This window comes from Nematostella vectensis, chromosome 10 (genome assembly GCF_932526225.1).
Source record: "Nematostella vectensis chromosome 10, jaNemVect1.1, whole genome shotgun sequence".
NCBI lineage: Eukaryota > Metazoa > Cnidaria > Anthozoa > Actiniaria > Edwardsiidae > Nematostella > Nematostella vectensis.
The window spans coordinates 7,810,620-7,822,464 of record NC_064043.1 but is presented as its reverse complement, the minus strand read 5'-3'; the positions used below and the strand labels follow the sequence as shown (position 1 = coordinate 7,822,464).

Genomic DNA, 11,845 nt, shown 5'->3' with positions numbered 1-11,845 from the left:
TTAAAAAGAAAGACAACATTTTCAGAAGATTGAGAAGGTAAGGATAATTATGGTCTTGACCTTGACTTCAAGAAATCCATCAGAGTTGACGGCACAAAATTCATAAAACTATCACCTGTCTTATTTTATAAGCTGGTTAGTGGCAAAGGATTTGCCAATAAATTACTGGGCTAGGACGAAAATTATTAGGCTAAGCTTGGACAAATACTACAAATACAGAATTTGTACTTTGTAACACTTTCCATATGGTATAAAGAAAAAAAAAATCACTGGGATATTAGAAAACTTACTTGAAGTGCTTTCTAACCAGCTCATGAAAGGTTGTTATCTTGTCCTGAAAATAATATCAAACATCATTTTGCATAAAGATTACTATATTTAGCAGTCACAAAATTATTGGAAATAAAGGGAAAAAAAAGGAAAGACAGACAGACATTCAACTTTATCTAGTTTTACAGCCTGATTAACAAATGTTATATGGGTCTTTTAAATGAGCCACTATAACAGGCACAGTGTGCTGCCTTGTAATAATAATTGGAAATTAAACTAACAGAAATGAAGAAAGTGGTAGTACATGAAAATTAAGGCCTAACCCAATCCTTCTTTCTCACATTTCAGCCACTTACAATATTTTGGGTGGGTCTGTCACACAATTTTAAGTATTCTTATGGTCTGAGGGTGAGTAATTTTAGACTGTGCGACTCAAAATGCGAGTGACATGCCTTTATGACACAAGCAATTTCCATAACTTCTGTGTCTCATTTCTATCTACTGCTTAGGAAATTATAATCACTTATGCCACAGACTTACTAAGGGTGGGCAAACTGAATCACAGATAAAGGAGAACCATTGAATACCCGTCGCTACATGGGTTATCTCTTCCGTGTAGAGAACTTCCAAGAGATCAGCAGATTCTTTATCACCAGCACTTAAAAAGCGGGCGTGTGTTTTAGGGTGTACATCCAAGCCACTACAATCAGATGACAACATGAAAATTATCAGGCTATGGATTAAGACCACTTTATTTATCACAAGCACTTAAAAACCAGGAGTGTTTTAGAGTGTACATCCAAGCTACAACAATCAGATAACAAAGGTGACAAAATATCAGGCTATGGATTAAGATTACTTTATTTATCGCAAGCACTTAAAAAGTTGTTGTGTGCTTTCGGGTGTACATTCAAGCCTTTGCAATCAGATAACCAGCAATTAAGAATTAGATCTTTTTTTTGTTGTGAACATCCAACCAATAGCAGCATCAGATAAATGATCAGGGCATGGGTAGTTATCACTAGCACTCAAAAACAGGGCAACTAGCATTGTCTAATTTTTTTTAGCTTCTGAAATAGAGAAAAAGAATGCTGTCTGTGAAAAAGAAATGATCAACCACTAGCAACTATTAAACAGTGTGGTTCATAGTTATTTGCACAAAATTCTTGCAAGCAAATGAAACAAGCAACACAAAAAGCTCTGCGCAGGAAGGTATATACCTCCATAATCACTTGTCATTTAACCATGTGCCTTACCGAGCTTCATGTACCATATGTACTATGGCTAATCTACTGAGAAGACTGTGAGATGTTTCTTGAGCAGACTGCCATAATCCTGCAAAAGTAATTTTGCACAAATCTGTTTCCATACAAGGTCTTAACAAGGTGTTGCTGTGCAGGGTTTGGCAGGAAATTGCTAGTCAAGAATATTTTCCACATATTTTACAGTTGATGGACTTGAAATCATTCAATCAAGATTCAATTGTCACTCACCAAGGCAAGCAAAAAGAAAAGAAAAGGGATTGATTATGATCAGATAAAAGAAATATGATACAGAGAAGAAGGCAACATACCATTATGCACAGGTTGAGAACCGAAGAAGCTTCCCAGGGATAATAAGCGTTCAGCCAACAATTTATAATGCTAAAAAACAAACAAATGTTTCCAATATCTTAAATATGTGTGAGATTCAAAACAAACCAGATAACATTGCCATCGTTTATACCTTTGCCTCATCAGCAGCCACCTTGACAAAATCTGTGAAGAATTCTTTGGGCAAAGGTCTCTCCCCATCAACACATGATCTGGAAAACCTGGCAATGATATCCCAGGATAGATCAATTGCCCATTGTTCTATATTAGCCAATGAGTGAAGAAGGCTGACTCGGGATCCTAGACTTCCAGCTTTTCCAAGCTTCCTGGTTTTTCCAACAGCAACAACCTTCAGGTCTTTGGTGTGGACCGGCTCGTCAGGTGGTGTGCATTCTCCTATATCAGAAAGGTCACCTGTTATCCATCGATCAGCTACCTCTAGAGTAAGCCTAACCTAAAAATAATAAATATAAATAAATAAATACATAAATAAATGAATGAACGAATGAATAAATTGGAGTAGCTAATTACCCTCACTGCAGCTAGATGCTGAATTATAAAGCCCAGATTCAGCCGTGGTCAAGTTGAAAGCATGGTAAAGGCGCCTCAGGCAGCCGCCATACAACTCATGTCTGACCACGGATCACAGTTTTAAGGAGGGAGGAAAACTGGAAAACCTAGAGAAAAACCCTTGAAGCAAAGGCGAGATCCAACCAACTCAACTCACGTCGGAACCAGGAATCGAACCCAGAACCCAGTGGTGAGAAGCTCAGGCACTACAAAGCTATGCAAAAGTCATCCACTACTCTCTTAGCATACCAAACCTTTTACAGGGCTTCTGGAATTACAAGCTTGTGTGGAAGCGCGTAATTTGGCTTTCTCCGCGTAATCCACAAATTTCCGCGTAATCCCGCATAATTTGGCTAAATGTTGAAAGACAAAACATTTAAGTGCACAGCTGATGTGTTCTTTTAGGGTTCTTACCTCTATTTCTTGTAAGAAAAGAGAGATATTCTTCGTAAGAGTGCGATATTTCGAACCGAATTTCGAAAACAAATAAAAAGGTCTAGGCATTCTTTCCTAAACCGCGAAGGCCTAGGACTAATAATAAAATACCTTTTTTAATTGGCTGGTGGCTAGGAGCCAATGAAAGCTCGCCTAAGATATTTTCGCGCAAAAAATTAACAAGTTATTTTGTGCTTTCCTTCGGTACATATTGTAGTTTGGACGTAACAGTTGATATTCCGTGTAATTTAGCGCGTAATTCAGTAAAGATTTTTAAATAAAAATGTATTGCAAAATTTCGCGTAATTTAGCGCATAATGATTTATTTTCCGCGTAATTTAGCAAAGAATCCCGCGTAATTTTGAGGTTTTTTCTGCGTAATTCCAGAAGCCCTGCTTTTAACATTATCTCAATGCATTTTTCAGGAGAATGAATTATGCCCTATTATTGAGGTGAACAGAGTACAGGCGAAGAGGGTAAGAACAAAACATTGTTTACCTTTTTTTCTGGATCTGGAGTACACAAAATGGTAACAGCCCAGTTACACAGTGTGTCCGATGATGGTCTTGGAGCAATGGCATCTACTGAAAAAAGAGCAGGTGATGTACTAAAAAAACAATAACACTAAAAGCATTAAAGTCTAAAGGCATTGTTAGAGGAGAATGGGGATTGCTCAAGCTTAAGACAAGGCAATATCTGAGCAAAGTTGGTAGTGGTAAGACCTTAATACCCAACTTTAACTTTGCCTGCAAAAGTCCAAGTTTTATATGCTATAGGAAGATCATTAGCTCTTGGTTAAATTTATGGTGATTTTGCACACAGGTTGAGAACTGTGTGCCTCTTAGCACTCAAAGGCTTTGCAATTGAATCAGTTTTTACAGTCTTTTTTGTTGTTTATTAACAGCCTTGTGTCCAGGTGCTCATTGGCATCCCTGCTTTTTTTTAAATGACAAGATAAAACATGGGCTACTGCTAGCCAGTTATAGCTCAAGCAGCAGTCTCATGCATTGACTGAGAACAATGAACCAATGTCCAACAAAAGAAAACCATATGTACAGAGCAATAATTTGTAAATATTTACCAGGGGATAATTCAGTCTTTCTTATATTTGTTTCATCTGATGCCTGATCTGAATTTGGCTTTCTTGAGAGTTCAACATCTATGTTGATATAAACCTCACTGCCTACAACTTGTACCTCATATGTTTGTTGCTGTGAAATAAATGAATATCAGTACATCCACATTTTATCATCCATCATCATGAATGGAAACAATGTGTCTATAACACAACAACCATCACACTTCCTTCTGCTTACAAAAATTAATGTTCCTTAAGCCTGGTTTCCATATAGCTGTAACAGCCGTAGGGGTCATACCAGTCGTCTAGGGTTTGCCCCCGAGGTGAGAACACGACTTGCATACGACCAATATGACCCAAATGTTTGTTGGTTTCCATTTGGTTATACTGGTTGTATTATATGTACACTCATATGTACGAAAAAGAGAAAGAGAAGGTCGAAGAGGACACAGATTTTGAGTCCTGACTATTTTCAAGGGAAGGGAGCCGCTAGGGGTGTTCAACACATTGGTACTTCTTCCATAAAACTCCGCACACTTGTTTCAAGTTGGAAATAACAACCAAGCATCCTGTGTATTGTTGCTTGAGAGTGTTTCCATTATAAAAGTTCAGTCGTATCACACCAATTTCCGGTCATAACAGTCATAGAGATACTGTAGAACTGTTCGCAAGGAATTTTTTGTGGATGATTCTTATTACCCTTACGACTGTTACCACTATATGAAAACCAGGCTTTAGTATGGGTTAAATGCTGACCTCTTAAACAAACCCCAACAAAATGGCAGACAAAGTTTTAAATCAAAGGTAAAAAAAATTGAACCCTATGACAAGCTTGCATACCTTAGCCGCTAAATCCTGAACAAAGGAGGAGGAGGGGGGATGGGGGGCAGGCATAGTTTTCTTATGCAAGTGATCTAAAATTTGACCATTCCTAGCTAATTCACTGATAAAACTTGACAGTGTTTTAAAGGAAAATCCTATCCTGTTATTAGAAATATTCTCTGCTTACCTGTAGACCTGTGGAAGACTCTCCTGTCTTGAGGTTGAAGTCATAATGATGCCAGGGACAAAATACAGTAGGATATCCATCTAGGTCCTCAATATCTCCAAGCTCCAGGGGGCCTCCTGGTGGTATACAGGAATACTGGTTTGGTATTAATGCGCTAGTCATTTGAAACCCCCACCCCATGATCCCAGGGAAGTTTGGGGTTAATATGGGGGTTTAGAGCACTTTTGAACAAGAATCTGTCCCAAAGGGGTGGGGGAATTGACAGTTTTTTTTTTACTTAAAGACATGTCCCCACCATGGGGCTTGGAGACAAATGAATAACATTACAAATGTATTTTGCAAAAATCATGTCACCTTCTGGTTAACACTTTCTCTGTAGCAAGCAATTTGTATCAGCATGTGGCCAGTGGAATGGCGAAAATTTGTGACACAAATATGAATAATAACTAATGCCAGATGAAGATAATTTTTTTTTTTCATTTTTTAGTAACTGTTATCTTTATAGTTATTGGCACAAATGTACTTGCTGAGGTGTACTGGCTTATTTCAGATGACTTGTTGTCGTTGCCAGGTAGTTGCCTATAGTTTGCATCCCGAGGGATAGGAGCATTTGATTGCAGTTTTGTCCCAAGGGGGGGGGGACTTCTGTTTTTTACCGGGTCAAATTCCAGTCTGTAATTTCAGTCTGTACATAACTTATTGGAATTTGTTCAATGTTGTTTTAGATCCCATTATTTCTACAAGTGCAGGAGGACTTGAGTGGGTCACTTTATTGGGCTCCCTTATTTTAGACATGTCCCTTTTCCTTGGTACTCAGAGCTCCACAGCTCCACAGACTCCCAGTTTTAAGCCTTCATCTCCCGGCAAAAAAATCAAAACTTCCTATACATCAACTGTTATCGCCTGGGATAATTTATCGAAAACTCCTTATACAGTATTTGAAGCACAATCTCCCTGTTTTTTTTAACTTTCAAGGTTGGCAAGTATGACATACGGTGTGAAGTTCTATGATGAAGCTTTGTTAGAAGGCGAATGTCATGTGATTTCTTAATTCAACAAAAGGCTGATTTAGAAAACACAATTTTTTCCTAACATGTTTATGTCTACGAATTTCACAATATGACTTTTCCCTTCATAACATCAGAAAAAAAACATATTGGAAATACTGCTACAATCGCCTAAGGATCTGAAAATCCTACTATGTTTTCATGTCGTAGCTGAGAGCCATAGCTGATCCGTGGAATTGATTTTCACTCTACGAGAACAAGCGTGGCACAGGCAAGTTGCATACGACAAGTTGTGTATAAAATATAATTAATCAACTTACTTTGTCGCAATTTCCTATGAAGACAAACAATTTTAAAACCTTTTTCGGCATGTTTATTACTATTCTCACCTTCGTGCGGGCATATTGTGTCTATCGCAAATAAACTCCTCTCCCCTTCACACACGCCATTTTTGCCAACGAAGAACACTGCTACGTTTTCGTGTGACGGGTCATCGGGGTACAAAACAGTGCACTGTGTACCGGAGAAGTCAGAAACCCGACCAATAAGTTGCCAACTAGATCCCTCTACGACTTCCCGAAGGGCACTCACTAATTCAGGCTGAAAACTATCTTGTAATTTTGCTGGCGAAATTTTTGTTTTCTCATCCGCCATATTGGATTCAAAAATCGGTTCCAGTCTCCCAGGTTATGGTATGCCTGTGGTAGTAACAGCAGCGAGGAACAGAGAGTAATTCAGAATATTCATCCACAAAGAGTTCATACCTCGATTTCTATAGAATGAGCCAGTAAATAAAAAGGAAAATGTGGGCTGGTATTCTAAAGGGAGCCTTGGCCATGGATAAACTTGTGATGCTAACTGAATCCTTTTTTTTTAATTGTTCTCGCTGTTTATACATGGCCGTTTTCAGATAAAATATTTAGGAGCTTCGCACAGCATAGTGTTCTTGCAAGCGTCGAGCCTGATGATCACATACGGTAGAGACCAAAGAAGACATTCCATCTATATAGACTCAGGAAATGGTGTCTACGGACGTGGATTCCATTTGCTCACGCAATTAAATCCTCACATAATCGCGCTGTGGGTATCCTCGCTAGCGCGCACGTAGAGCCTACACTTGACTACAGTGTCAGTAGCGGATCTAGGGAGAGGTTTTAGGTGGTTTAACCCCCCCCCCCCCCTTGGGCTGCCGGATGCCAGAAAACCATTTGTCACTGAGCCAAACCCCCCTTTAGCGAAAAGCTAGATCCGGCTCTGAGTGTGTACTGGTTCTTGGCACGGTTTTGCTACCCTGTGTAATCATTCCCTTTTGTTCAGTTCTTGCATAAGTGTTGGGAAGCCTGTGATCCCATGAGTGATCATCGCTGACATAAGAGAAGTAGTCGTGGGCGCATTTCCCTCTATGCCCTTGGGAAATTGTTACCCGGTCTCAAGTGGTATACGACTAAACTCTTTGTTGCATGTACTCTGAAGTTGATCCGTGTAGGATGAGAGCGGTAGGTGTTCAACAAAGAACATAGCTAGCGTTTGAGCGCGCAAAAATATGAGGGAGAGAGGATCACGTTTCCCTTTCCCCCTTGCCTTTTTTTGTACCCGTCGTTCTTTCCACTGAGACCACGTAAACACAGTGGCGTTTATATATTGATTTTATCAGCTTATCCTTAATTACTATAATGAATTTTGCAAGCAAGGCAGAAATAAGGAGAATTCTGTAGTATGTACATTGTGAAAAATGTTTGTATTAAAGAATTGCACAATGTATTGTTAAAACGTTGATCGAAAAAAGAGTCAAGGCCAAAAAAGGGATACCGTGATTTCCACATCTTCCACACTGAATCAATTTCCAAATAACAGATAGCTGTTTCCGCTGTTCCATTTATCTAAAATACCAGAGAATTCTGGAAAATTCACTAAACAGCAGAGCATTCCCGAGCTTTTTGTCTATTTTAGTTCTTTTGTCCTTGAAGCTCTTGTGAGTGATTTTGATAATACTCTTTCGTGAATCTTCCACAACTCCAATTCTTAGGATTTTAAATTTTCGTCTATAAAGCTTCTCACCAGAGCTATTTTGTCACTGAAGACTTTCGAAGCTTTGACAAACGTACATCCTTCACTCTTGAAAATATTCCAGTTAAGTGGCGTTTGTTGTCTGTTAAGAAATTTGAACTTTCCTATCGGCGATCTTTTAACGAAAATTATCATCAACGACCGGCACTGGTCGGCGCGTGCCACAAAAAACACGCCCTTCTATCATGATTTTCATTCTTTCATCGACAAATAACTTGAGATAAAGAATATCACAAATTGCACCGTAAGCTTGTGAAGTGAATCATGAACAACGATTCTAGCAACTCCAGCCTTTTTTCGAGAATGTGCAAGCAAGGATGGGCACCTAAGTATTAAAGGGGGTCCCCTGGGGAGAGAGTTGCTGTGTGGCATGAAAAAGGTCAGATTAAAAGCGTGTCAAGCCTGTGCCCTATCCATACAAGCGTCGTAGGATTACAGACCCAGTGAGTGGCGTGGGGAAGAGTGATACGCTATTTAGTCTTCAGAACCGCGCGTATTTACAAAAGGGTAGAATTACTAACAACAAGGGAAACAAAATTAGTCTTACTTGTTACACTTTGAGAAGAGGAGAAGGAAAGACATTGCGCATAAAACAAATGTGAGTATTTTCCCATGCATGTATCTCTCGTATTCAATAATCTTGTTTACATTTGTTGCTGACACGAGCGTAATGAGATCAGGGCACTCTGATCATACTTCACTCGATGGCTCGTCATGCTTTTTTACAGCACAAAAGAACTTGCCAATGCAATTATTATGGTCCTATTTCGCTCAAGAGAAAATGTAAGAATGGGTCTAAAAGTCAGAGTACGGAAAGAGTTGCCGTTCTCTTGTGCTATTATGCAAGCTTTGGAAGGTCTCAGACATTATCCTGCTTGAATCACTGGGCATCACTCTGTGAAACGTTGCACGGAACGGAACTTGCGGATTGTAAACTTGTTGGCGATACTTGAACCACGCGCTCAAAGCACACATCCGCACCGCCCGGCCATTGACCTGCTTAAACGTAAAGAAACTAAACAGCTGAAAACGGTATTAAAAATGTCGATCCATCACTGACCTATTAATTTTTTTATGAATTTAAAAAGTTTTTTGCGAAAAAAGGATAGAAGTTTGATACTTTATAAAATTTCTCTATTGAAAAAGCCTATAGAAATGTATGTTTTTTTTACTTAGTATTAATTAGGAGCGTACAATGGTCTCACCAAGTGCACAGAATTCTCAGAAAAATCTAGAAGCAGATTAAAAGCATTAAAAAGCTATTTTCTCCTAGTCTGAGGGAGTGCTTTATTCAATAGACCTAGATAAAAAGAATAAAGTCGAACGGCAATCACTTTATCGCATCAATTACAACGTGAATATGATTGTAGTAGAAGTAGGCGCATTTTGGCGCATTCATCAAGCTGCAGAATGGAGTAAAACAGTAGACCATCAAATCTTAACCCTATCCTTTGGGGATAATATGTGTTGACTGGTCCCCCCCGCGCTGACCACGAAAACTAAATCGTTAACCACCCTGAAAAGCAAGCATCTCTCCAGTGTCCACTCCTATGATTGTTGTACTTTCCAGTGCTAGGCCGATGAAGTACCTTAACGGAATGAAAAGGTTAAGGGTATGGAAAAGTGATACTTACAAGTAACTACAAGTGAAAACGCTCGTGATGCTTGATTTTAATGTAGTGCCCAGACACGTAAACAGAAAAAATAAACGCGGATTCGCCAAAAACTTCTAACATCAAGTACGTCTCTTACAGCGCAGCCAAGTTAATGCGCGCAAATGTACATCAAACAATTTAAGCCATTTGTTCAATTTTTACCCTTTTTGACATCCTTAAATCCAATGATGTAGACGTTTTCATGTAAAACTTATAGTGATCATGATAAACATGACAGTTTTTTATTTCTGTAAAACTTTTATTTCTGTAAAAATTCAGCGGCTTTTTCTTTGGTGAGCACATCGCGAACAAATCACGCCAGAAAGAGACAACGCCCGCAAGCACTGCTAGGTTTCTGTGAAAGAACAATTCTACACATATAATTTTTTCACACATATTTTTTTGATACGCACATTGATGCGGCTAATCATCAAATAGGAATAACTGATCTCTAAGATGTTGGTTAGAATGCGTTTGTAAGTGGTTTATTGATTATATCAAAAAACGTGAAAAGTAGTGAGAAGCAAGAGAATGCCCTCCTTAATGGGTTAAAAATTCTAGAAATGTAAGGGTCTTTCAACTAGTTCAACTGGACTTAGTGACTGTTATTATACATATATTTAAGAATCTACGAGTGAATTCCCCGCATTACCAGAGGAGACATTATCAAGATACTTAGCCGAAGCAGTGCCTGTTAGTCTCGGCAAGAAAGCTCATCTGGAAATTCGTCTACTCAACACAACAGATATTTTTTACCTATCAGCATAGCAAGAATCTTGGAGATATAAAACGCCCCTTGAAATAGAGAACCGCCATGGTCAAACAACACTGAAGATTTAACAGATAGTTTTGTTCTCAACTTAGCCAGGGAAGCTGCTCAGTTCGGCATATACAGTGAGATGTGTCTGAGCGTTAGATGAGCTCCTGTAGTAAGCTCCCGCTATGAATGGTTAGTGTTTATCGGTTAGTATTGCTTTAATCTGGCTTTGGTCACCGCTAGCTGTGCATTTCCATTACAGCACATTATAAATAAGGAATCTCTTTGTTCCCAAAAAATTGCTTCGACTAGATTAATTAGTTGCTAAGACTAACGGTTTGTACAAACTTTAGCTATTATGGATTTTCTGTTATGTGATTAATCCATTTGTTTTGACATACTTAAACTGTCTCATATATGTTTTTTTCTTGGCCAAAATTTAGAATTTAGTCGAAAAAATACTCCTTTTGTGCCAAATATATTCATTTATGGCAGTACACATCTAGTTCCAAATGTGAGCGATTGCGGGACAGGGCAGGCCGCGTTTGGCAACCCATCCCTAACAAGGAATTCTCTGCACCAATCTCACTATTTCATTCTTTGTTAGTCTCGTGCAGACATCATCAGCATTGTCCTACATTGCTAAGCAGTTGACCAACAGATCTGTCAAGCACCTCTCGGCACCAGAAAAAAGTGCTTCTTTCTAAAGCGACGATATCAAAACTCTGAAAAAGACGAAGATAATTACTCGCGTATGCCTTTTATGAACGACAAACGAAAAATATAACAGATCCCGATTTTGTATTGATTTGGCTTTATACACTTTAGCGCGTCCAATGCTATTTTTGTTGCAACATCTACAGGGTTCCGATTGATAGCAGGGGTCCATTTTTTCATTCTTATCCATCCTTTACACGATCACGTAGCCGAAGTCGCTGACATCTACCTTTATAATAAAAGAATTTGGTAAATTTTGTAGGGCGACTATATGCAGCCTTCAATTTTACACCTAATGTAGTAATAATAAGTCGATAATATAGAAAATAATCAAAAAATGAAACTTCACGTGTATGCCATCATCTCTCAAATCACGAGCGACATTTCCGTTCTCTACTACGATATCAAGACTGATAATTTTTCGCCAAATTATTATCCGTGCAAACTTTGACCTGAGCAAAAAAAAAGAATGCGCGCAACGGAATGTAAATCTCTCCCGTTATCTCAAAGTCATGCCTCCTTTGTTAAACAAGGCGAAGTAAACTTAGTCATTAAATAGAAAAACACCATGACATTGGACTTGTAAGCCAAACAAAAACAAACGATGAACGCCAATATCGTATCATCACAGTTAGGGAAGGATTGAAATTGATCGGGTGAGCATACAGAGAGGTACTGCAATACACCG

At 38.8% G+C, this 11,845-nt stretch overlaps 1 protein-coding gene across 2 annotated transcripts; it reads right to left on the bottom strand.

The window, feature by feature from the left end:
• Positions 1 to 2,120: 2,120 nt before the first annotated feature.
• On the bottom strand, positions 2,121 to 6,652 carry LOC5521875. 2 transcript variants are annotated; one of them, XM_032367335.2, is made up of 5 exons: positions 6,351 to 6,652; positions 4,955 to 5,070; positions 3,949 to 4,078; positions 3,366 to 3,448; positions 2,121 to 2,258 (listed from the first exon to the last, which is right to left on the bottom strand). In XM_032367335.2, exons 1-5 carry the CDS (start codon positions 6,613 to 6,615, stop codon positions 2,214 to 2,216), a joined length of 639 nt encoding a protein of 212 aa, XP_032223226.2. In that variant the 5' UTR covers positions 6,616 to 6,652; the 3' UTR covers positions 2,121 to 2,213. The 2 variants fall into 2 exon arrangements, with proteins under 2 accessions (XP_032223226.2, XP_032223225.2); XM_032367334.2 differs by having other exon boundaries at positions 3,366 to 3,451; positions 6,351 to 6,650.
• Between the last annotated feature and the right edge of the window lie 5,193 nt (positions 6,653 to 11,845).

Bases quoted from the DNA above. Each gene is read 5' to 3' on its own strand.
- LOC5521875 (XM_032367334.2), bottom strand. From the start codon at position 6,615: ATGGCGGATGAGAAAACAAAAATTTCGCCAGCAAAATTACAAGATAGT. The intron at 5,071-6,350 runs GTGAGAATAGTA...GTATACCACCAG, and splicing joins CACAATATGCCCGCACGAAG to GAGGCCCCCTGGAGCTTGGA. The intron at 2,259-3,365 runs GTAAACAATGTT...TTTCTGATATAG, and splicing joins CTCCAGATCCAGAAAAAAAG to GAGAATGCACACCACCTGAC.